Source organism: Pinus tabuliformis, chromosome 4_1 (assembly GCF_031772625.1).
Source record: "Pinus tabuliformis cultivar Carrire ecotype Pingquan chromosome 4_1, CPIR1, whole genome shotgun sequence".
NCBI lineage: Eukaryota > Viridiplantae > Streptophyta > Pinopsida > Pinales > Pinaceae > Pinus > Pinus tabuliformis.
Window position 1 is genome coordinate 330,302,811 of NC_142303.1, and position 27,204 is coordinate 330,330,014.

The 27,204-nt window shown below is 39.4% G+C and overlaps 1 protein-coding gene across 2 annotated transcripts in view; it reads right to left on the reverse strand.

Annotated features, from left to right (window-relative positions):
- MHX (magnesium/proton exchanger) overlaps positions 1 to 27,204 on the reverse strand; it is a 375,411-nt gene that overhangs the window by 144,102 nt on the left and 204,105 nt on the right. For both annotated transcript variants that reach the window (XM_089419722.1, XM_089419723.1), the window contains one exon: positions 24,210 to 24,346. In XM_089419722.1, coding sequence (XP_089275848.1) covers positions 24,210 to 24,346 — 137 coding nt within the window. The remainder of the gene's footprint in view (positions 1 to 24,209; positions 24,347 to 27,204) is intronic.

Here is a 27,204-nt window from a genome sequence, read left to right on the forward strand (position 1 = left end):
CAGTTGCCAAAGAGATTTTCGATAGTGATCTTTTGCAGTGAGGGGCAAGAATAGTTCCGGTTGGATATTTCTCTTGATCCCGGAATACTCAGCAGAGGAGGAAGAGAGAGATCCGGGAGAGGCAACGCTGACCCAGAAGAGGCTGACGCAGAGCTACGCAAGCCCACGCGAAGGAAACATAGGCTGACGCAGAGGCAGTGCAGAAGCCTTAAGGGAGTTCGAAATTTCTTGAAGGGTTCGACTTTTGTAGCAGGAAGCCGGGGTGTGAGACCGGGAGGCAGAAATCGAAGTTCCTAGGGAGCAGATTGATCAACTAGAAGAGTGACGCAGATCGTAGACAGTGTGATGTTGAGCTGACGTAGACACTGCGTAGAGGCAGCCAGGGGTTGTTCATTCAAGGGTTGGATCAGCCAAGATTTCTAGTGATAGTGTGAGGTAATCTCACAGATCTCTCTGTCAGTGATATTCTCTGTAGCTGGATTGTTGGGAAGGCATCCAGAAGTTGTATTCAGAAATTACTACTACTTAATAATAAAACCCTAAGAGTTGCTACAATGGTTTTGTTGATTTGGGATAGCGTCAGATGTGCTCTAAGCCTCAAATTTTGTAGGGACGCTTGGGCACAGGTATTCCAAAGGACCCAAAAAGCATTTTGGGAAGTTTCATCCATAAGTGATTTATTAAAATAATTAATATTTTTAATTGGGTTCCTAAGTCTAAACTTAGGAAAATTAAAATATTAATGGGTATTAATCTAATCAGAAGTGAAACTTTTAGAAAAAAACACGGATCAAGCCAAAAAGATCTGAGCCTTTCATTATGATTTAATCTAGGCTGTTGGTTGTCCAACAGGAAGATATCAGAAGGGGCTTGAGGGTCATTTGGAAAACACAAAAAGAGATAGAGAGAAATCGATTTTCTGAAGTAAGAAGTTCTCAAGAGGAAAAATCGATTGAAGGAATCTCTTGCAATTGAGGGGCAGAGATAGCAGCTTCCGAAGAGAGAGATTCTCAGCCAGAGATACATCAGCAGAGAGAGGCAGTAAGTGATCCAGAGGCCTTGACGTAGGCCTGTTGTTACACAGATTGTCACGACAACGCTCAGACAGGGGGCTGTCACCCTGATACACGATCTCTCCGTTTAACCCTGTCTCCCGTGGCTAAGGGGGGTAGACCTTATGGGGTAATGAACGACCAACTGGGGACCAGTTGGGTTGGGAGACACGAAGGGAAAACAAGCACTAAATTGATTTTACTAAGTTAATGGACCAGTGCCTTATGAAATGAATGATGAAACGATTATTTATCAAATGCTGCAAAAATATGAGCTCATTAACAATCATTTGACATCAAACAAAGCTTAACTCTTTACCAAATGCGAGATAATAAATGCTTAATGGCTTAATGATACTCCAGCAATTAAAATTTCGAAAGATAAAGTGTTTCAACCACGTAAAATGCTAACCAGAGATCACATTCATGTAGTTAATCTTCAAATGAACATTAAAGCATATTAAACATCAATGATAAAACATAAGAAATTCCTGAGCCAAGACTGAAATTGGCAAAAAATTTCCCAAAATATTCTTATATTTTTTAGATAAAACAAAATTTAAAACTAAATGAAACTTTTAAATCAAAAATCTAAATAATATTAAAATCTAAACTAAATTAAAAGAAACCTTTTACTATTTCATTTTTTTATGAATTTTTTATTTTATTTTTTATTTGATTTTTTATAAATAAAACTAAATTAAACTATAGAAAAAATAAAATCAACTTTTCTGCATAAAAAAAAAGAAATTTGAATTTCTTTTTTTCAAACAAAATCAAAACTAAACTATATTAAATCAAAAATCTAAACCATAAGAAAAGAAACTCTTTATGATTTTTAATGTTTTATAATTTTTATGTTTTCTTTATTTGTTATATTTTTTAAATGAAAATCTAAACAAAAATAGCTTAAATCCTAGTCTGAATCTAAAACTAAAGATTTATTAAAACTAAAACCTAAAAATGATCAAAATTAAAATTTATAAAAAAAAAAAGAAGACTCTTTTAAAACTTTTTATTTATTACCTTTTTTTTTATGACGTAAAAAGGAACTTTGAAGAAAATCTAAATCAAAAGCCAAAAACTTTGAGCTAAACTATACACTAGATTAAAAATAATTCCTAGAACAAATCTAAATCTAAGGAAAATAAACACAGCCACTCACTTGATCATAGATATAAAAATAAAAATTTTAAAATCTAAACTAAACTATGCTACCCTTCTAAACCTAGAACGCATTAACCCAAAAAAATCGTATAACATCTATCAACAAAAATCGAATGCTTGATCTTTATTATGTATTTGTAAGAAGACGTTTGACGGCAACGATGGGATGGGAATCGATCCGGAAGGAAGGAGATCGAGCCACGGGCTGAGGACGCTGGAATGGTAGCTCGTGGAAAAATGAGTGCGTGAGGATGACTGAAAGACTATGCGGGGATGAGAAAGCTATGGACGCAGAGAGAAGGATGACGCTTCGAGCAAAGGGAGCTGCGGATTAGGCAGGTCGAACGAGAGCTGCTGGAGGAAGTGTGGAATGGAGACACAGGTTGAGAAGGGCCTCAAAAAAGAATGCGGCTGCGATTTTTTTTTTTTTGGACTGCGGATTTGTATCAATGAGCAGCGATTTGATCAGCTGAATGGGCAGCGATGGGAGGAGCAAAGAAAGAGGCAGGCGGGCTCTTGCAGGACGAGCAACGTTGGAGAAGATCGAAAAGGCTTCAGAAAAATGCAGGTGGAAATGCATGGAATGATGCAGATTGATGAGGCTGGCTGTGTGAAAATGGTTGGAGTTGTAGCAGGTTAAATGATGGAAACTACGTGAGGTTTGGGATAGCATGCAAAGCATCAAACCCTCAAATAAAACTTCGAAAAGTACTATGCCTAAACAGATCCCAGAGGGCAAACAAATATACGTATTTTTTTTGTTTAAATTTTCTAGAGAAATATAATATGTAGCCAGAAACTGGTAAACCCTTTAAAATTTCTAAGGAATTTGCAATTAAGGTGATACCCCTCTGCTTCAGGATTCCCCACAAAAATTTTCCAACTCTGAAATAAGTATTCCTGCAATCGCTGATTCTGAGGCCAGATCTTACCCCCCAGGGCCTAGATCTGGCTTCAAAATCCAATTTTGACTTTAGATCTGCAACCTGCAATGGAAAAACAAATCCCCGGAGAATATGTATGCAAGGATAAAGACCTAAACCCTGCAAACCAGTCAAAAAATCACAATATTTACAGAACTATAGCTCTACAACAGCCAGATTTGTCAGTGATCATCAATAATATTTTCAGAAGTTCAATTTTACGATGAGATACTTTAGAAAAAAAAACTCTCATGCGACTCAAAATAAACTCTAAATGATAAACACAGAATCAAAACTGGCTGGGCTCTACAAGAGAGTGCTTTGCGGGAGTTGGTTGGTTCAGCCGAGAACTTCCCCAAACGCCCACTGATTTTCTCAATAAGGGTTTCTTGCACAACTCATTTCAACCATCAATAAAGAGAGCAAAACAGTACTAGATCCCAGATGCAATGGAGATACCTGCTATTATTTCAGAAATTCTAATACCATTCAAACCCTAGCAAGTGAACAAGATACCTATGTTCAACAATACTCTACATCAAGCTATTACTAATGGCTAAAAAAATAAAAATATGCAGAAAATAAAACAGCTCACAACACTTCAGGAGAGTAACACCAGCAAGATTTCAACCCCAAAGGCTTTCTTTATTAGCACCAAAAAAAGGTTACAAGAGAGCTTTCTTCAGCACAAGACTCACAGATCGAATGATCTCAAATGACCCCTAGCACCCTATTTAAAGGAAAAATTCCCAACGGCTAGTTCGAGTGATCCATGTCAAAATGATCCCGACCGTCAATGAGGATCAAGATATCTCTTAATCTCATCCGTCGAATTTTTAATGCATTAAAAAATTGAAATTCTGCATTTATTTACTCAAAAATATTATTATTTTATTATTTTTAAGTTTTTATTTTATTTTATTATTTTTATTAATATTTTATATATATATTCTTTTTTATTGTTTTTTATCTTTTCAATTTTTTAATTTTTAATTTTTATTTATTTTTAAATGGATCCTCAAACTTAGGCTTTGGAAAAATCACCTAGGACCTAGGACTTAGGACTTATGAGGGGATTAAAACATTTTCTAACCCTCAAGACACTTTACATCATGACTTTTACAATTTTACATCTCAAGGGGGAAAACCCATTTGACATAGACCCTCATAAACCACCCAGTTTTGCGACACAACTATAATCTAGCAGATTAACACACTAGGATTCCTCTAAGATTCTAATGACAAAATTCATTCCGGCTTTGGGGTTAGGCTGAAGGAAAACTCTGTCGATCATGGATCGGTGAGACAAAAAACCTTCTGGAACGTAGATTATCACTAGAAAATTAGGTCCACCTAGGCAATTTACATACATGACTCATATCTGCTAAGATTATTTACAATTCACACATGCAGACTGGGTTTACAACATAATATGATAAAGTCGACGATGACTGTCGAATGGCACGAACATGTCAATCCAGCGCTATCCTTTTTGCGAAGAAAAGGGGGTGTACTTGCTATGGGAAGTTGACATGTAGTGGTCAACATCTGGCTCTACTTGGGGACACGTTGCTGCACTGCAGGAATGTGAGAATCTAGAATCTGCATTCACGCAACACACAACAGCAATAAGTAGCGTCCATTCAAAAATCATCATATAACATTTAAGCACATGAAAGATAGAAGCTCTTCATTTATTAACAAGGAAAGTAAATCTAATCCTAAATCAGAAATAAAATGTTGAAATAACAAGGAGTAGGGTTAGAAATACAATACAAAGGATGCCTTATGGCATCAGATATCATCTTTGAAGAACAGCTTGAGCATTTGGCCATTCGCAGGTAGATCAAGTGGTTCGCCATCCAATCTGCTCAAGTGGAATGAGTTTGGTCCAGCTATATCTCGAATGATGTACGGTCCCAGCCACAAACTGTCAAACTTCTTATGTTTTCCTGGTTTTTCATTTTTGCGATCCCAAAGAAGTACCATATCTCCCACCTGCAAAGATCTAGATCGAGAAAATTTATCAAAGCTTTTCTTAATGTTAGATTGATTTTTACATATAGTATCAAAAGCTGTCCTACGAGCTTCATCTAACTCCATAATCTGATCAATTCTATTCTAAAAAACATCTTTATTAGTAGAAAAAATCTGAAGGAGCTGATAGGCTAGCAATTTCAGGTGCACAGGTAAGGTTACATCCAAGCCATAAACTAATTCAAAGGGAGATTTACCAGTAGCTTTCTTCTTAGTGATTCTATCTGCCCATAAAGCATACTTGATCTTGCTATCCCATGATCTCTTATTATCTCCTACTATCTTCTTGATAATGGTTATAAGATTCTTGTTACTTGATTTGGCCAGACCATTACCCTGAGGATAGTAATTTGACGAATGAGATAAGATAATGCCATACTTGAAACAAAAAGATGAAAACTCTGAGGAACTAAAGGCTTTGGCATTGTCAGTAGTGATCTTAGCAGGGACACCAAATCTAGTAATGATGTTATTTTCAATGAAATCCATAATAACCTTTTCAGTGGCATTCTTAGCAGGAATGGCCTCAACCCATTTAGTGAAATAATTCGTAGCAGTCAAAATCCATGAGTAGGCATTGCTAGAATTTTCATGGAACTTCCCTATGAAGTCCAGACCCCAATGTTGAAAAGGTGCCTCTACAATAACAGGTTGTAGGGGCAGGGCAGCAAGCTTCTGTTTCCCATTGAATAGTTGACAGGCTTGACAAGCTCTAACAAACTTGTGCACATTAGAAAAAATTGAAGGCCAATAATAACCAGCTCTCAGGATCTTGTGGGCAGTAGTTCTAGCAGCATAATGACCACCAAAAAATCCTGAATGAAACTAAAGATTAATTTCTTGGACACAACGTCATCAACACACCTAAGCACTATGCCCTCAGGATTTCTCCACCCAAGGCCATCCTTCATAAGGCAATACTTAGTGGCTTTTAGTCTAAGAGCCCTTCTCTTATGAGCAACTAAATGGTTAGGACATGCAAGATTCATCAAGTAATAGACTATGTCCTTGTACCACTCATGCTCTCCTAATCTTTGCAACTCCGGTGAAGATAGATCGCTAAGACAAAACAAACCAAGAGTCTTTTCGTTACCTTCAGTCAACATTTGAGCCAAACCTTGGCCTTTGACTAGCTTGGTGGGTTTGATCTCTAAATCATATTCTTGTATTTTAGTAACCCACCTAGCATGAGTCCCTAAGCAATCAGTTTGAGTTAATATATCTTTAACAACAGAATGTGGGACGAAAGCAATGATTTTAGAATAACCCACATAAGTTTTGAAGTGCTTAAGAGTCTTGACCAAGGCATAAGCCTGCTTTTCCATGGTATTGTACTTCAATTCGGAAATTTGAAGTGCTCTACTCATGAAAGCACTAGGCTGCTCGTGACCATCTTTATTCTTTTGTAGCAGGACACCAGCAATGGTATCTTCGGAAGCGAAAGAAAAAATCATGAAATCCTTGGAATAATCGGGACTAACTAAGACAGGAGCTCTTGCAATAGCACCTTTGATTTCTTGAAAAGCCTTTTTTCCGTCTTCTTGCCAAACAAATTTTGCATCTTTCTTTAGAAGACTTTGAATAGGCTTAGCTATTTCTGCGTAATTTGGAATAAACCTTCTAAGAAAATTTGTCTTTCCAAGGAAAGACTAAAGGGATTTAAGATTATGAGGAAGAGGAATCTTTTGGATTGCTTCAATTCTTTCAGGATCAATCTTGATTCCATCCTTAGAAATGATATGGCCAAGTAATTTCCCTTCTGTTACTCCAAAAACAGACTTAGCTGGATTCAAAGAAATCCCGTATTCTCTACATCTATCCTGCCTAAGATGATTTATATGACTGATACCATCTTTAGAAAAAAACAGTAAGATCAACTTGGTAAATCTCAATAAATTTCCCGATTAACCCCTTGAAGGCATAATCCATAGCCCTTTGGAATGTAGCCCCAACATTGGTTAATCCAAACGGCATTCTTATGTATTCAAAGGTACCCCATGGCGTGGTGAAAGTGGTTTTATGACGATCCTCCTTTCTAACCCATACCTGATTGTACCCAGAAAAAACCATCTAGCAACGACATCATTCCAGAATCGGTTACTCTTTGCAACAAAGTTTCCATGTTTGGCAAAGGGTAATTATCTTTCTTGCATGCTAGATTAAGGTTCAAAAATCGACACAAAGCCTTATGGTACCATTCTTTTTCCTAACAATCACCAGATTTGAACACCATGTCGAATGCCTGGTTTGAGCGATAATTCCTGCTGCAAGCATTTTCGCAAGCTCTTTCTGAACCAAAGGGGCTAATTTAGGATTAATTTGCCTGAGTTTCTGGCGAAAGGGTTTAGCGTTTTCATCTTTTAAGGGGATAGTATGTTCCATGACATCTTCCCTATACCCCTTTAATTCATCATAAGAAAAAGCTAAAACATCTCGATATTCGCGAAGTAAATTACTTAACTTTTTTCTTTCCTCCACACTAGTACCTCTACCAATCTTAAAAATCTTTGGGTTTAAGTATGGGGGTTTACGCAGTGCATTGTATTAGATATCATTTTTGGGATTCAACTGCGTTAAGTAAGTCATTCACGTATGACCATTTGGGTTTTCAGAAGTACCAATGTTTATCTCGAGATATTCGCCTGGGTTCATTTTATTTTCTTCTCTCAACTTAGTGACATCATGCCGATCAAAATGTTGCTCTAAGGCAACCACATTCCTAGGAGTAGGATTTATGATATGCTCATAATTTAAAGATCCATCCTCCTGAGAATCTATCCAGAAATCTTCAAACTCATCCAGACTATTAAGAAAACGAATGACCTGTTTTTCATCATTAAAGACTTGCCAATGCTCTGAGTTATCTGGAACGGATGGTCTAAATATTACTTCCATTTTGATCTTATCATTAATTAGCTCATCAGATAACTGGAAAGTAGTAGCAACTACGACAAGTTCATCTGCCAAACTATTTTTCTCTCTTGGGATAGCTTTGAGGTCAAGGGCATCAAAGTGCTCCATAGCATCCCACACGGCATTTCGATAATTTCTTAATCTTTGATTTTTACATGTGAATTTATTCTTAAGCTACATGATAATTAAATCAGAATCCCCCTTAATGCTAAGTAACTTAATCTTCAAAGATTTTGCCAATTCAAGACCGAACAATATAGCCTTGTATTCGGTGACATTGTTGGTTGCTTCAAATTCTAATCGATAGGCAAACTTGAAAATGTGATCAAGGGGAGATTTAAGCACTATTCCATCACCTTTACCATGCCTAGACGATGCACCATCGAAGTACATGTGCCAAACTCTATCATTGAGATCCTTAATCTTATCATCGGGAGGAATTATGAAATTAGACATGATGGCATAGTTCCCAATGTCAGATTGCTCTTTGATTATCTCGTTGTGAGGTCTCTTAGGATCTTCGACATGAAATTTTCTTTCGGGCTCTCTATTTAGTCTTACAAAACCATCACCCCTAGGAGAAGGAATCATAGCATATGACCAATTCATTTGAATACTTCCTCCTAGATCGGAGGCCCACTTTCTGGATAAAAGCATACCCCAGGCATCAGGCACATCCACAACAACAATATCCATGACAATCATGATGTCTGGGTAAACTGATCGATGAACTTGAAAATCTTTGATCAAACCATGCACTTCAATTTTCTTAGAATCCATGGCACATATGTTATAGTAGGGTCTAGAAACTCTTAAGTTAAGCTGCTCCATGACCCTTGTAGTCATTACACAAGCTGATGCACCAGAATCCAACATGCAATTATTCAATTTATATCCATTAACTAACAAGGTGATAAAGAAAGGCTGGTGATCTTTGTTGTCAACATCTAAGCTTTGCAAATATATGGGAGCATCATGATAGTCAACTTCCCGATTCTTCTGTTGAGAAATATTTACTTGAGGACCTTGGATAGCTTTTAGTAACTTATCTCTTTGGGAAGGGATTTTAGCAATCTTGGAGACAGGAACCCAGATTTTTGCATTGTTAAACCAACTTCCCAAATCGACATCTAATCCAGAGTTTAAACCAGGGTTAAAGGTTCGAGGGGGAATTTGATTCCCGCTTTGATCTTTATCCCTTCTCTGGTAGGTCAAACCTTTATCTCTAGCAATTTCCAAGATTTTCTCAGGAGAGGGTTTTTCACCATATAACCTAGCCAAAATGTCATCTTCATTTTCAAGGTTATTTATACTAAAAGTTGATGAAGGATTCATAACATCACGACTATTTTCCTTGACCTCTATCCAATCATCCATAGACAAAGGAAACTTGCTACCTACCACATTTATTTGATCACCTGTCCCAAACATCCCGTTATCTAAGATCCTTCTAATGATGGGGCAAGTGGCCTCTTCATGAAGAGCATCACAAACCCGACAATAAGGAGGAGCATTATCAACCAAATTAGTTATCGAATTAGGAGGTCTCTGCTCACTAGACTGACCCTTCTTTTGCCAATTGTTATTTCTGTTATTAACTTATTATTATTTCGAGGTTGGAAGTTTTGCGTTTTTGTTCTTTCCATTTGAATCAACCTATTCTGCAAAGTGGCTATCTCCTTGTTATGATTGATTTCCATGGTTTCAATCTTTTGGAGCAATTTGAGAACAAGTTCACTTTCAGGTTCTTGAACTGCTTTTCCTTTAGGTTCTTTTAGTTTCGTAGTAGCCCTATCAAAACCTGGGATCTCAGACTTCCCAGATGTCGCCTTGTCCTTTTCAAGCTCGATAGCTAAAACTTGGCACTCCCTATAATCATTAAGTCTAGCACGCCTTAATTCATAAGATGGCTCAAGATAAAGGCATCAATGTAAAAATCTCGAAGAGATTTGTCGGTAGGTTTATAGTCTTGAGGTAATTCTTTGATAATATCATTAAACCTTTTATTAAATTCTTCAACGGTTTCATTTTCTCTCTTTTTGATTATACTGATAGCTTTGACAAGGTGTCTTCCTTCTCTCTTATCTCCATACTTTTCCTTAAAGGCATTAACAATCGATTGTAAGGAATCAAATGAATTTTGAGGCTTTTTCGTAAACCAATCTAAAGCATCACCCTCCAAGATCAGAACAAAAAGGGTCATTTTAACATCTTCATGATTAAAATTAGCGGCCCTTGCGTACTTCCCCAACCATGAACTAAAAGATTTTAGATGTGAATTAGCACTGATTGCGTTATCTCCCTGAAAGATAAGCAATTTATCCATTCCATGCTTTGGAGTATCATTGGGATAACCCTGAATGTTAGCAAAGTTACACGGGGCAAATATGTCCATGATGTCGTACTCAACTGGACTAGTAAAAAGTAAATGGATATCAGAGAGGGCTTCTTGTCCGAGGTTAACAAGAAGTGTACGAGAAGAGAGTTTGTGTAATCGTACCTTGAGGGCCTTTTCAGGATCAGGAGCAGGATTGCACAGACTGCTTGGATGTCTTCTAGTATACACTTTTGTAGATAATATATGAAGTGGAGTCGCCACCCGGACAGGAAGTGAAACACAGAAAGCTCGAAATGAAAGGACCAAGGACAGAAAAAACTCTATCCCCGGCAATGGCGCCAAAAAATGTTGTCGCACAAATTGTCACGACAACGTTCAGACAGGGGACTGTCACCCTGATCCCCGATCTCTCCGTTTAAGCCTGTCTCCCGCAGCTAAGGGGGGTAGACCCTATGGGGTAATGAATGACTAACTGGGGACCAGTTGGGTTGGGAGACACGAAGGGAAAATAAGCACTAAATTGATTTTACTAAGTTAATGGACCAGTGCCTTATGAAATGAATGATGAAACGATTATTTATCAAATGCTGCAGAAATATGAGCTCATTAACAATCATTTACCATCAAACAAAGCTTAACTCTTTACCAAATGCGAGATAATAAATGCTTAATGGCTTAATGATACTCCAGCAATTAAAATTTCGAAAGATAAAGTGCTTCAACCACGTAAAATGCTAACCAGAGATCACATTCATGTAGTTAATCTTCAAATGAACATTAAAGCATATTAAACATTAATTCCCACATCAAAATTTTAGCCTCAGCAGAAAAGATAAAACATAAGAAATTCCTGAGCCAAGACTGAAATTGGCAAAAAATTTCCCAAAATATTTTTATATTTTTCAGATAAAACAAAATTTAAAACTAAATGAAACTTTTAAATCAAAAATCTAAATAATATTAAAATCTAAACTAAATTAAAAGAAACCTTTTATTATTTTATTTTTTTATGAAAATTTTTTTATTTTTTATTTGATTTTTTATAAATAAAACTAAATTAAACTATAGAAAAAATAAAATCAACTTTTCTGCATAAACAAAAAAAAAGAAATTTGAAATTTATTTAATTTAATTTTTTTCAAACTAAATTAAATAAAAAATCTAAACCATAAGAAAAGAAACTCTTTATGATGTTTAAAGTTTTATAATTTTTATGTTTTCTTTATTTGTTATATTTTTTAAATGAAAATCTAAACAAAAATAGCTTAAATCCTAATCTGAATCTAAAACTAAAGATTTATTAAAACTAAAACCTAAAAATGATCAAAATTAAAATTTATAAAAAAAAAATGACTCTTTTAAAACTTTTTATTTATTACCTTTTTTCTTTTTATGAAGTAAAAAAGAACTTTGAAGAAAATCTAAATCAAAAGTCAAAAACTTTGAGCTAAACTATACGCTAGATTAAAAATAAATCCTAGAACAAATCTAAATCTAAGGAAAATAAACGCAGCCACTCACTTGATCATAGATATAAAAATAAAAATTTTAAAATCTAAACTAAACTATGCTACCCTTCTAAACCTAGAACGCATTAACCCAAAAAAAATCGTATAACATCTATCAACAAAAATCGAACGCTTGATCTTTATTAAGTATTTGCAGGAAGACGTTTGACGGCAGCGATGGGACGGGAATCGATCCAGAAGGAAGGAGATCGAGCCAAGGGCTGAGCACGCAGGAATGGTAGCTCGTGGAAAAATGAGTGCATGAGGATGACTGAAAGACTGCGCGTGGATGAGAAAGCAATGGACGTAGAGAGAGGGATGACGCTTCGAGCAAAGGGAGCTGCGGATTAGGCAGGTCGAACGAGAGCTACTGGAGGAAGTGTGGAATGGAGACGCAGGTTGAGAAGGGCCTCAAAAAAGAATGCGGCTGGGATTTTTTTTTTTTTTTTTTTTGGACTGCGGATTTGTATCAATGAGCAGCGATTTGATCAACTGAATGGGCAGCGATGGGAGGAGCTAAGAAAGAGGCAGGCGGGTTCTTGCAGGACGAGCAGCGTTGGAGAAGATCGAAAAGGCTTCAGAAAAATGCAGGTGGAAATGCGTGGAATGATGCAGATTGATGAGGCTGGCTGCGTGAAAATGATTGGAGTTGTAGCAGGTTAAATGATGGAAACTGCAGGAGGTTTGGGATAGCATGCAAAGCATCAAACCCTCAAATAAAACTTCCAAAAGAACTATGCCTCAACAGATCCCAGAGGGCAAACAAATATATGTATTTTTTTTGTTTAAATTTTCCAGAGAAATATACTATGCAGCTAGAAACTGGTAAACCCTTTAAAATTTCTCAGGAATTTGCAATTAAGGTGATACCCCTCTACTTCAGAATTCCCCACAAAAATTTTCCAGCTCTGAAATAAGTATTCCTGCAATAGCTGATTCTGAGGCCAGATCTTACCCCCCAGGGCCTAGATCTGGTTTCAAAATCCAATTTTGACTTTAGATCTGCAACTTGCAATGGAAAAACAAACTCCCGGAGAATATATATGTAAGGATAAAGACCTAAACCCTGCAAACCAATCAAAAAATCACAATATTTACAGAATTATAGCTCTACAACAGCCAGATTTGTCAGTGATCATCAATAATATTTTCAGAAGTTCAATTTTACGATGAGATACTTTAGAAAAAAAAACTCTCATGCGACTCAAAATAAACTCTAAATGATAAACCCAGAATCAAAACTGGTTGGGCTCTACAAGAGAGTGCTTTGCGGGAGTTGGCTGGTTCAACCGAGAACTTCCCCAAATACCCATTGATTTTCTCAATAAGGGTTTCTTGCACAGCTCATTTCAACCATCAATAAAGAGAGAAAAACAGTACTAGATCCCAGATGCAATGGAGATACCTCATACCTGCCATTATTTCAAAAATTCTAATACCATTCAAACCCTAGCAAGTGAACAAGATACCTGTGTTCAACAATACTCTACATCAAGCTATTACTAATGGCTGAAAAAATAAAAATATGCAGAAAATAAAACAACTCACAGCACTTTAGGAGAGTAACACCAGCAAGATTTCAACCCCAAAGTCTTTCTTTATTAGCACCAAAAAAAGTTTACAAGAGAGCTTTCTTCAGCACAAGACTCACAGATCGAATAATCTCAAATGACCCCTAGCACCCTATTTAAAGGAAAAATTCCCAATGGCTAGTTCGAGTGATCCATGTCAAAATGATCTCGACCGTCGATGAGGATCAAGATATCTCTTAATCTCATCTGTCGAATTTCTAATGCATTAAAAAATTGAAATTCTGCATTTATTTACTCAAAAATATTATTATTTTATTATTTTTAAGTTTTTATTTTATTTTATGATATATATATATATATATATATATTACTTGTATCTTTTATATATATATTCTTTTTTATTGTTTGTTTATCTTTTCAATTTTTTAATTTTTAGTTTTTATTTATTTTTAAATGGATCCTTGAACTTAGCCTTTGGAAAAATCACCTAGGACCTAGGACTTAGGACTTATGAGGGGATTAAAACATTTTCTAACCCTAAAGACACTTTACATCATGACTTTTACAATTTTACATCTCAAGGGGGAAAACCCATTTGACATAGACCCTCATAAACCACCCAGTTCTGCGACACAGCTATAATCTAGCAAATTAACACACTAGGATTCCTTTAAGATTCTAATGACAAAATTCATTCCGGCTTTGGGGTTAGGCTGAAGAAAAACTCTGCCGATCATGGATCGGTGAGACAAAAAACCTTCCGAAACGTAGACTATCACTAGAAAATTAGGTCCACCTAGGCAATTTACATGCATGACTCATATCTGCTAAGATTATTTACAATTCACACATGCAGACTGGGTTTACAACATAATATGATAAAGTCAACGATGACTGTCGAATGGCACGGACATGTCAATCAAGCGCTATCCCTTTTGCGAAGAAAAGGGGGTGTACTTGCTATGGGACGTTGACATGTAGTGGTCAACAAGGTCCAAAGGGCCACGCAGAAGTGACGCAGAGGCAGAGAGAGAAAGTCGAAAATCAGAGCAGAGGGTCAATTTCAACAACCCGAAGCTGGGATGTGAGACCAGGAGGTGGAGAGCAGTGACTCTGGGCTTCTGATCAAATTCCTAGCTGGCTGACGCATTTCCTGAAAGGGTTGACGCTGGGACCAATGTAGAGGCAATGCAGTGCCTGCCAGGGGCATCTCATCCAGTAGCCAGAACAGTCAGGACTTTTCTCAATGGCTGTGTGAGGTAAAGTCACAAAGCTATTGCCAGTATTTCTCTCGGTAACTGAATAACCTTGTGAGGTATTCAGTGATGTATTCAGATTTTGCTACTACACAATAATAAAACCCTTAGAGTTGCTGCACCATTTTTCCCGCATTGGGTTTTTCCGAGGACTATTTGTCCAAAACTAACTATCTTATGTGTGTATTCTTCTTTCTTGCCTAGTATTTTGTTTCCACATATATGTAAATTAAGTGAAGGTTGCAGATGTATTTACTTCGAAATTTACCATAGAAGACAGTAAATAACTTGCATGACTTAATCAAGTAGGAGAAGTAACATCAATTTGCTGCAGTAGGGATTCTAGCTTAGGAATTTTCACATGGTATCAGAGCTAGTGCAGGAGAAACAACAGGAGCAGAACTAGAAACCCCAACGATGAGCAGTAGGGGAAATCAAAAAGTTGTAGGAGGCAACAAGTCGAAACCCCTGAGGGTTTGCGCAGTTCTAGCCGAAGGATCGAAAATTCAAGGTAGTCTCTCTCTCCGAGTGAGTTGACGAAGAGAAATGAGCTTCTAGTTAGAATTTTTGCAGTGGCAGAGGGAGTAGTGCTGAGCCTCAGCATGAGGAGCAGCTGGTGGATGCAGATTTTTTCAGTAAGCAGCTTTGTCAAGCTGGAAAGACATCAAAAGAAAGAAGCAACAAAGCATAGTGAGGGAATACTTCCTCAGTGGTTTCTCGCCGAGGAAATCAGCACTTCTCAATTGTTGAGCAGCAGAGGAGCAGAAACTTACCATCTCCATCAGGGAGTGCGTAAGTCAACCAAGGAGCTACGCAACAAGGAGAAATAGGGAGTTGTTCGACAGTTTTCAGAGGAGATGGCAACTAGTGGCTTGAGGGACTAGGATAGGTTGGACGAGACTTCCAACTATGCCATCTGGAAGGCTAGGATGACCTTCCTGCTAGATGAGAATGCCCTCAAGAAGTACGTTGATAATGTGGTGGCTGAACCTGTGGATGCAGATCCGCTGAAAAGGTACAAAGCTGAGATGGCTAAGGCAAGGAGGATGATCCTAGATGGGGTCAAGGATCACGTGGTGTGCCACGTTGCAAGCAAAGGACACGTTAAGGAAATGTGGGATGCCTTGGCCACATTATATCAGGGAACTTCCGAGCAGCAAAAGATGTACTTGAGCAGAAGCTAAGATCTGCTCAGATGCAGAAGGGGAAGCGAGTGGATTCGTTCCTTATGAAACTGAAGGAGACCCGTGATGACTCAGAGTTAGTGACATTGGCTCTAAACTCCATCTCAGATGATTGGTAGATCTTTGTCCAGAGTGTCCTCGGCAGAGCAGCGTTGCCAAATTGGGACAAGATGTGGGCAACTTTGAAACAAGAAGAGTTGAGGAGAGACCTTCTCAAGGTCAAACTTGGTGGGAGCAGCAGCAGTGGGTCGAAGCCCAAAGTAGAGGAGGAGGATAACGCAACCCTTGCATCGAAGGGATAGTCGGGGCAACAGAGACGTAAGAAGGACGTCTCCAAGGTGAAGTGCTTCAGATGTGGCGAGATGGGCCACTATGCATCCCAATGTCCTTTGAAGAAAAAGGGCAAGGATGAGAAGCATGATTCAAAGGTTGCAACCACGAAGATTGACGAGGAGGAGTTCGCCATTACAGCCGAAATACGTCCAGGAGGGAGGTGGGCTGATAAAGAGTTGTAGTCGGGAGGATTGCAGATGGGCAAGATCCTTGAGGAGCCCACCTCCTGGATCATCATCTTGCTATGGGAGCCCATGATCAGGAGTAGTGGGATGGTGGAGTTTCAGTTGGTAGCATGGAGTGTTGATTCGACAGTTGCAGTGGCTAGAAGAGCCAGAGACTAAGCAGTGCAAGGAGGCACAATGCAGAGCTTCAACAGCGCAGTGGCTTCAGAGGCAAAGTGGGACTAGCAGCAGTCAAGACGTCAACACCGAGGAGTATCCACTAGATACTTGTCCAGTTTTGGCTGTTTTCAGTTGATTCTCTCACTAACTGAGTTGAAGTACGGATGCAGTGTTAGCAGTGGTAGTGCTAGCAGCATAGCAGATGCAACATTTGAGAGGGAGTTGCAGTACAGATGTAGCATTGGCAGTGGCAGTGTTAAAGGCAGCAGTACAATGGCAGCAACAACACAGTGGTTGATGGACATCATGTCAGACATTAGCAGCGAAGAGACGATGCTTCAAAGTCAGAGCAGTATGCAGAGAGGCAGTGTATTGCTAGAGCACATTCCTCGCTAAGAGGGAGTGTTGATCTGGGGTAGCATCGAATGTCCTCTAAGCCTCAAATTTTGCAAGAAGCTTGGGCACAGGTATTCCAAAGAACCCAGAAAGTGTTTTGGGAAATTTCACCCATAAGTGATTTTATTAAAATAATTAATATTTTTAATGGGGTTCCTAAAGTCTAAACTTAGGAAAATTAAAATATTAATGGGTATTGATCTAATCAGCGGTGAAACTTCTAGAAAAAGCCACGGATCAAGCCAAAACAATATGAGCCATTGATTATGATTTAATCTAGGTCGTTGGTTGTCCAACAGGAAGATATAAGAAGGGGCTTGAGGGTCATTTGGAAAACACACAAAGAGATAGAGAGAAATAGACTTTCTGAAGTGAGAAGTTCTCAAGCGGAAAAATCGATTTAAGGAATCTCTTGCAGTTGAGGGGCAGGGATAGCAGCTTCCGGAGAGAGAGACTCTCAGCCAGAGATACATCAACAGAGAGAGGCAGTAAGTGATCCAGAGGCCTTGACGCAAAGGTTGGCGCAGGGCCAAAAGGGCCACACAGAAGTGACGCGGAAGCAGAGAGAGAAAGTCAAAAATCAAAGCAGAGGGTCAGTTTCAGCAACAGGAAGCCGGGGTGTGAGACCGAGAGGCGGAAAGCAGTGACTCTAGGCTTCTGATCGAATTCCCAGCTAGGTGATGCAGTGCTTGAAAGAGTTGACGTTGCGACAGCGTAGAGGCAATGCAGAGCTAGCGCAGTGCCTACCAAGGGCATCTCATCTAGTAGTCAGAACAGCTGAGGCTTTTCTCAATGATTGTGTGAGGTAAACTCACAAAGCTTCTGCCAGTATTTCTCTCTGTAACTGAATAACCTTGTGAGGTATTCAATGATATATTCAGATTTTGCTACTGCATAATAATAAAATCCTCAGAGCTGCTGACTGGTTTTCCCGCATTGGGTTTTTTCGAGGACTATTTGTCCATAAATAACTGCGTCCTATGTGTGTATTCGTCTTTCTTGTTCAATATTTTGTTTCCTCATATATATAAATTAAGTGAAGGCTGCAGATGTATTTACTTCAAAATTTACCGTAGAAGATAGTAAATAACTTGCATGATTTAATCAAGTAGGAGAAGTAACATCAGTTTGTTGCAGCAGGGATTCCAGCTTAGGAATTTTCATAGATTTTCCCACGTTGGGTTTTTCCGAGGACATTTGTCCAAAGATAACTGTGTAGATGTGTGTTGTATCTATTTCTTGTTCAGTTTCTTATTTCGACATATTATTTTAAATAGTGAATGTTGCAGTTGTATTTACCTCGATATTTACCATAGAACTATTCACAAGGTTCGTCGAACTTTAACCTTGAGGTTCGAATTTTGGCGAACCTTAAAAAAATTTTGAGGTTCGGCGAACCTCATCAAACCTCATAGCCATTGACCAAGTCCATAGATCAAAACTCATAAGTTCATGTCACAACTCAAGCTTGTAATTTATCCTTGCAATTTCCATGTTTGTGATAGCATTTTTTATGTTTACTGATGTTGATTTCTTACTATTTTATCCTAAAATTCATTTTAAATTAATATATGCCTATATATAGATGAACCTAATGACGAACATCATCAAAAAATTCGAACTCAAACCGAACCTAATCATCGTTGAACCCGAACCATGTGACATTGCCGTAGAACACAGTAAATAACTTCTATGGATTAACAAGTAGGATAAGTAACATTAGTTTGCTGCAGTAGGGATTCTGGGTTTAGGAACATTCACAGGTTGTAACCCTCTTAGGGCTTGCGGCAGGCCTTCAAGGCCTTGCCTCCCCTAGTCGCAGGCCTAACTAGCCCTTGCAATCCTCCTTCACCTCAACGCTAGCCCTCTAGGGCCCAGAATTTCCCCTCCTTAGCCTTCATCTTACCTCTTTTCCCCTCATTTTTATCTCAGTTTGAAGATTTTATTTTCTGAAGCTAATCGTTGGTGAGTTTTGCAAAGACATTAGTGAAAAGTTGTGCTTGCAGGGGTTGAAGAAAATTTGGGCAAGTGGGCAAATTTCTTCTAGGCCTAGAGGCCGATCTCTAAACCCTATTTTCTCTCACTGTTTGCTACAGCTCTCTGAATACATTCATAACAGTCGTAAAAATTAAATTTGAATGCCCTCAAATCATTTAAAAGTTACCTAGAATTCACTAGCTAATTGTTGCATAAATTGGGTAGCTTTTAATTGACTAGTTCTCATTGATGTATTTCTCACTGTCATAACATAATCAAATCTGATCTTAACAGTGACATAAGTAAATTTTCATGGTTTACATTTTCATTTGAAGTGTTCTCAAGGAAGTAAGTGATTTGGGATTGTTTCATCCATTTGGCATAAGAAAAAACTCCTTGGTAGCTCACTGTTTTCATGATTATCTTACTATTGTTATAATTGCTCATTTATGTCACTAAATAGCATACGATCATAAATAACTTGAAGTGTTTTCAATAATCCAGGCCTTATTGTGAGAAATATTTTGTTTTCATTATCTAATGTGCTTGTTGACATTGATAATATTGGATAAGAAAACTAACACTTGTTGTCCTTTGTGAGTTTACTCATAATCTTGTCAATTTTGCGCTAATGTTGGAATTTCTAAGTCTAACCCGTTAGAAACCCTTCATGTACTTTTTTGCTTTATTCCTACCTACTTGTTTTGTTAATTAACAAGTTATTTACCATGGAAATAAATACAAGTGCATGCTCAACACATTACAGATTATCAACTGAAGGAAACAAAAACAAGCACACAAGTGACATTGTTGTTTTTGGACTAATGTCCCCGGAAAAACCCAATGTGGGAAAATCGGTGCAGCTATCTGAGGGTTTGATTTATTAAGCAGTTTCATAATACAATCTAGGTGCCAAATCCGACTCACCCAACAAAGAAAAATCTCGGCAGTAGCACCTCTCTACTCAGAAGCAAATATTCTAGCTGAAACCCCGGATAAACACTCCGGCAGCTCTACAACTCCAATCTGCCCCACGAAACCCCAGCGTCAGCCTCTAGGGACTGCGTCAGCTCTGTCTGGCCTAGCGTTAGCCCAATGTCACTCTGGCTTGCCTACGTCAGCCTCTAGAGGCACTGTGTCAGCCCTATGCATCACCCACGCTGGCCCTCTGAGGCACTGCACAGCTCTTGGTTGTATCTGCATGAGCCCTGGCTGGCTTTGCGTGAACCCTAGGCTACTTCTGCGTCCCTCTCTCCGGCTACTGCGCTGATCCTCCCAGTGCTATCTTTGCATCTGTTTCTGTATTCACTGCCCCTCAACTGCAGCTCTGATCACTCTCTCAACTTTCTCAGCAAACCCAACCCCAGAAAGTCGAAATCTTGATCTCTTGGTGTGTTCTCCAAGTGACCCTCAAGCTTCCTCTTATACTTTTCTCGTTGACAAATCAACGGCCGAGATTAAGTCCCTAATCAACGACTAAGATTAGATCTGGCTAGATCCATGACTTTTGGACCATTCTAACACAGTTTATATTAATTCACATTAATATTTTATTTTCCCTGAGTTTGGACTTAGGGACTCCATTAAAAATATTAATTATTTTAATATTTCCCAAATTGTTTAGAATATGCCCAAACCCTTTTTGAATATTGGAGATCTCATGTTCCTTAGCCTATCCAACAATTTTTGTGGCTAGAGCACATCCGATGCTACCCAAAATCAACACTCCCTCTTAGCGAGGACTATGCTCTAATAATACTCCTCACTGAGTATCACCCTAATCATCCGACATCGGTCCCTGTGTTGATGCTAGGCCAGCTGCCCAACATCCTCTGCACTGTTTCATCCTGTACTGTTACCCATGGCCCTGCCACTGCCACTGTTGCATTTGTATTGCAACTCCCTCTGCATCTATGTTGCTGCCCATGGCCCTGCCACTGCCACTGTTGCATCTACACTGCAACCCCTCTCATCATGCTGCATCGTGCTGCCCATAGCACTACCATTGCTAACTGCTGCACTACAACTCAGTGACTGAGAAGTAAGTAACTGATCTCCCAACTCTGACATCTTTGTCAGGCTAGAGACACCCTCGATGTTGAAACTCCCTTTGTCGCTGACAAGTGCTCCCTCTCTGACCTTTGCGATGCTGCAACAACTCCATGCATCTCGCACCGTTGCACACCTCTCTGTGCCATCTTGCACTAGTGCAACACTCCTGTGCTTCTCGCATTGCTACCTCACGCTGTCCTGGGAATCTTGCAATGTAGCTCCCTCTGTTGCTCCATCTGCATCCGTCTCTACTGACATCACCAGTATTGCTACTCCTCTTCGGGGCTCCCGTAGCAAGGTCTAATCCAAGAGGCTAGGTACCTCGAGGATCCTAACCCTCATCGCTTGTAGTCCGTCTGACTATAATTCGATGTCTCTCCACTTCCGCTCAAGTGGTGTGTGTGCACTCATGGCACGGTCATCGTCTGTCTCCACTTCCTTCTCTGCCCTTGCTGACGCAGCCTTGGTCTCGGAGGCCTCTCCCTTGCTCTTCTTCCTTGGACACTGGGTCGCATAATGACCCAACTCCCCACGGTGGAAGCATTTGACCTTGGGGAGGTCCTTCTTCTTTCATTTCTCCTGCTTTCCCTCAAATGCTAGGGCAACATCCACCTCCTCCTCCTTCTTGATTCTGATCCCCTTGACGTTGCTTCCCACCTTGCTTAGCATTATGATCTCTTCTTGGCAAAGAGTAGCGCATATTTCCTCCCAATCTGGAAGGGTCGCCCTGCCCAGTATGCTCTGGACAAACACCTCCCAGTCTTCTGAGACTGCGTTCAGGGCTGTTCTCACCATCAATTCTTGATCCGGCGTGGCCCCTATGGAAGTCAGCTGATCCCAGATCTCCTTCAATCGACCGAGGAAGGGGTCGATCTGTTCTCCCTTCTGCATCTAGTATGATTGCAGCTGATTTTCTAGTAACATCTTTCTCTGCACAGAAGTATGTTGGTACAATTTCTTTAGGGCCTCCCACATCTCATTTGTCATTTCCTTTTCGGCAATATGTGGTACTACATGGTCCTTGACCCTGTCAAGAATGATGCTCTTGGCCCTCACCATTTCCTCCTCATACTTGTCATTATCAGCTAGGTCAACTAAGATAGCTCATCCTTAAGGCAAAGTGCTTGACATGATTCCTGTCTAGAACGGATAGGATTCTGGCCTTCCAGACTACGAAGTTTGAGGCTCCGTCCAGTTTGTCCTAGTCTCTTACTCCGTTCACTGCCATCTCACTACTCCTCTACTCCCCTTCTGGAAGTTTTCAGTGTGACTCCCACTAACGCTCGATTTCCCCCTAGAAACCCTTTTGCCAATGTCAATATGCCCCCACTCCGATCGTTAGTGCAGCTGCACCACTGATCCGGATTTCTCAGGTAGAAATCTTCGGTAGCAACTCCCTCCTCCTTGGCCTTGCCCTGTTAGGTACTGTTCTAACTACAGTACCCCACCAGCTCTACTCTGCAACTTACCCACAGCCTCCTAAACCCCAACAAACTGAAGGTTAGAGCTCCTAGGCTCTGTGCAATCTCGGCACTCGCAAATCAGCTTCCCCAGCCAACTGCGTCAACCCTCCTAGCCTCTGCGTGAGCCTGTCTTTGCCTCTCTCAACCTCTGCGCTACCTCTTCCTGGCTCAATCTTGATGACGCGGCACTGCGTCACCCCTTCCTTGCTGCTACTCTATTAGGAACAGCTTCTGTCACTTAGGACCGTTGTTTTCTGCTACTGCTGCTCTGCTCGATGTCCTCAGTTCTCCTGTGATCTGCAACCACCCTTTGATACCATGTTGGAATTTCTAAGTCTAACCCGTTAAAAACCCTTCATCAGATATCAATGGTTGTTGTATAGAATAGAAGTTCCAGTTTTTAAGCTGCGACCACTGCATTGAACTAATCTATGCATGCACAAAGGAATAGGGATTTTAGCTTTTGAGGCTGCATTGAAATATAGTGCCATCTCCATCACCATAGGTAAGGCCACTAACATGCCAACCTGGTCAAATGTTTGCGAAGCAAGAGCTGCTTCCAGGAGGTGTGTTGATGAGGCTTCAATTACTCCAGTACCGAAAGTGCCCAACAGTCACCTTGTGCCTTGGATCAAATGCCTTTGTATATAGTTATTGCTGAGTATTGGTCTTAAGGAGCATATATCTCTAGCTGCTGCCATTTGACAGAGTAACATTTATGGAACAGTCATAATATCTCTTCTTCCACTACGCAGGCTTCATGTTCCTTTTGCATGACAGCTTCAGATCTTAAAGTCCCATCAGCACCAAAAGACCCCAAAATGAACTTATCCAGAAAATCTTCATTTTGAGCTCCCGCAAATAACATGCATAACACAGGTGTTGTTCTCTGAAATGCCCATGATAATTCTTGCAAGATAATGATAATGATAATGTGTTCTTTCAACTGGCCTGTTCGCTGCATATCATAAAGAGCTCTGCTGTCAATTTGACAGGTTCATCTTTTGAATCCTGAATTAGTTTCTGAAGGAATTTGACATCTCCTAAGGTTTTCCTTTCACAAGCTCCTCCTGGGTCATTTTCTGAATTATGCAGCACCTTCTTAATACCAAAAATGTTGGATACATTAAACCCCTCTAATCTTCTAGTGCCATGCAAATAGAAATCCAAAAGAGAATCAACACTGCCACATGCATGAATAGCAACCCCTATCCTTCTGCATTTCATATCCAGCCCTGATCACCAAATGCTAATGAAAGGATTTGCTATAGGTAGCCCTGCCAGAAGAAAGGGTAACAGTCTTGATAATTTATAACTGAGCAAAATCTGATAGTTATCCATTTTACAAGGATTCTTTTTCCACATTACTCTTTGATTTCTACTACAGTTTAGGACATGTATTTCAACTCTAGAAGAAACAGTCCACAAATTGATTTCCATCCCTTAGAGTTGGATTAAGAAGATAATATAAATAGTTCAATATTTATATTAGAATCACTGAACTCAAAACCATAATAACAAACCCTACATTTGTTTCTATTCACTATTAAATTACACTTAGTACTCTCCTAACATCATTTTCATTATTACCTATGTCTCTTTATCAATTGAATTTTTCATTCCCTACCCTCCACCATCTGCATTCTCTTACTTTGACATCTGGAGCAATAATACTCATAATGGAACTGAAGACATGGTTCAATCAGTCAGAACTGCATTCTGAGGTAGACTTACAGTGAGAGCATTGTGGAACTGTTGACGCCAAACCAAGAACATATCCTTTCTTTCAGTTCCAATGATGTCATCAGGATCCCAGGGTAGAAAGGAAGATTCAACATTTTCCCTCTTAGGTACTTCCTCAGATATGGAATCTGCACAAGTTCAGAATTTAGAGTATATGCAAAATTAGGGTTTCTGATTAAAAAATATGGCAATCCGATAAGTCAAAGCTAATATATTTCTCCCTATTTCAAAAACTAGAATAATATGCAGAGCATGATTTGAATGTTGTTTGAGTTACAGACCCGAGGATCTTTCACTGCAGATTAGTATTTAACTTGAGATAGCTTTTAAATAAAGTAATATCAACGCTCTTTAATAGTGTCCTAATTGAGGAATGAAATGTTGAGACAAGATTTACTGTTATCAAGAATATTGAAAAATAAGATTTTCCAGTGATCTGCCCTGCAAAGGATCCTCACAAAAAGCAAAGGTAGAGGAAGGAGAGAAAGTACAAATGCTAGTAAATAGATAGTACTATGGAGCCAAGCAATCATGACATGTAAAAACTTGAACACTACAATAGCAGCTGCACAGAAGTTACTGTTACCACCTAGGGATGCATGAGATCCTGAGTGCTTAAGCCAGACGAGGATGTTCTTTTCTTTAAGGATGATCTTGCCTTGGAAGGACTTATATATGTATTCTCATGCATGGTTTCACTTTGAGTTGTCCTTTTGAGGCTTATCACACATCCCAAGGCAAAGTTTGCATATTTGGAGGCATATTGGACCCTTGGTCCATTCAACTAGTAATGCATTCAAGCATGGGGAGGAGAGCTCCACATTTCAGGGTTAATAATCATATTTGTGAATATCTTGATGAAGGGCCGTATCCCTTCAAAGAGTGTGTCCCACATCTACGCCTTGATATAACAACTAGCCACATTTGCACACAGTCCCCACCCAAAATGCAAGCTCAATTTTGGAAGCATTCTTCTTTGTGGCAGTTAAAATGATGAGCTTTCCAGTGGCAGATTACCCATAGATGTCAACACTAGGAGCATGAATCTACCATCCTCTTGTTTATCACATTTTCCCTTTTCTTTCGCATGCTTGGAGGATGCTCAAGTCCTTTAAGGTATGTTTTGTGAAAATTTCTGAATCTAACATATCAGAAATCCCTACTGCTATTTCTAGTTTATTATCTCCTACTTTTTCTTTACATTAACAAGTTATTTAACCATATAAACATCGAAATAAACACAATATCAGCCTTCACAAATATATAGATCAGCAACTGAAATAAACTGAGACAACACAAGGGACACCATTATTTTTGGATAGTTGTCCCCGGAGAAACCCAATGCGGGAAAACCGGTGCAGCAGATATAAGGGTTTTATTATTATGCAGTTTTATGAATACAACCAGGGTGCCAGAAATGGCTCACCCTTCAGAGATTTTCCTTGGCAGAAATACTTTGCTCCGAAGACATATATTCTGGCTGATCAGCAACCGGATGATTGGCCCCACAGTGATTTTGACTGTTCCTCAGCGGGACAGCGAAAACTACTCCAAGCTTCCTTCCGGAACTGCATCACCATCCAGGGACTGCATCACCCTCTATGGCTCTGCGTCTACCTCTCAGCTCTCAGTCTTCACCACAAAAACACCACAGTGCAACTCTTTCTGCCCAGCGTCAGCTCTGCTAGCCTCTGCATCTACCTGCATCAGTTTCTCGGCCTCCTACGTCCTCAGCACTAGCCCTCCAAACCTCTGCGTCAGCGCTGTGTCAGTTTATGGTTGCCTCTATGTCAGTTTCTGGCTGCCTTTGCGCTGTCTTTCCGACACTCTCTCTACCTCTCTGATATGTATTCCTGACCTCCTGTCAAACTGCCCCTCGCTACAACAGATCACTAACTCAATTTCTCAATAAACCCTGCCCCAGAAAATCGAATTGACTGATCAATCTTGGTGTATCTCCAACTGACCCTCAAGCCTCCTCTTATGCTTTTCCTGTTGACAATTCAACGACCGAGATTAAGTCCCTAATCAACGGCTAAGATTAGATTTGGCTTGATCCTCGTTATTTAGAACTTTCTCACCCATATTATATTAATTCACATGAATATTTTAATTTTCCTAAGTTTAGACTTAGGAACTCATTAAAAATATTAATTATTTTATATCTCTTCATCCAGGTGGAATTTCTCCAAACGATTTCTGGGTCTTGGAGATCTCATGTGCCTTAGCCTCTCCATCAATTTTCATGGCTAGAGCACATCCAATGCTACCAAAAATCAACATGTTTGGTGGTTGAGTTCACACATTTGGAAGCAACGTTGTACATGTCGCTAAGATTCACCTTTTGGAGCCCTTATCTACATATTTTCATGCATATTTGTTCATTGAAGGTGCATCTCACATATTCCAACGAAAAGTTGCATATTTGGAGGCATTTCACACTATTAAAGCTTCTAGGGAATCAACTAACATTACATGAGGACACTTCCCGTTCCAAGAATAGGAAAGCCCTACATTTCTAAAGGGACTTCTATGTATTTTTATGGCCACATGTGTTAAGATAGGGTGCTAATTGATGAGGGCATCCATGGTTCAAGAAAACTAACAACCATCTTGAGCCCACATTACATATATAACAAGAAAGGTGGTTTCTTAGGGGTTTTCATTGCTACTTTTGCTAAACAAGATCTTTTCTTGGAGTACAATCTAAATGGGAGGATAACACATGGCACATAATTAGCTGGATTGAAGTCAAGGCTCAACATTTAGAGAAGCGTTGCATATTTCAAGGGATAGAAATCATATTTATTGCTATCTTCATGAAGGGTGTCCTAGATCTAAGGGTTTTCATAACAACCACTAACCTAGTTCACCGTGCCCAGCGGGCTCCACACTTGGACCATACACTTGGCAGATGATCTGGCGTCCAAATGAGGGTTATGTCATTATCCTAGCCATTACAGATCATCTATAAGCGTTTTCGATC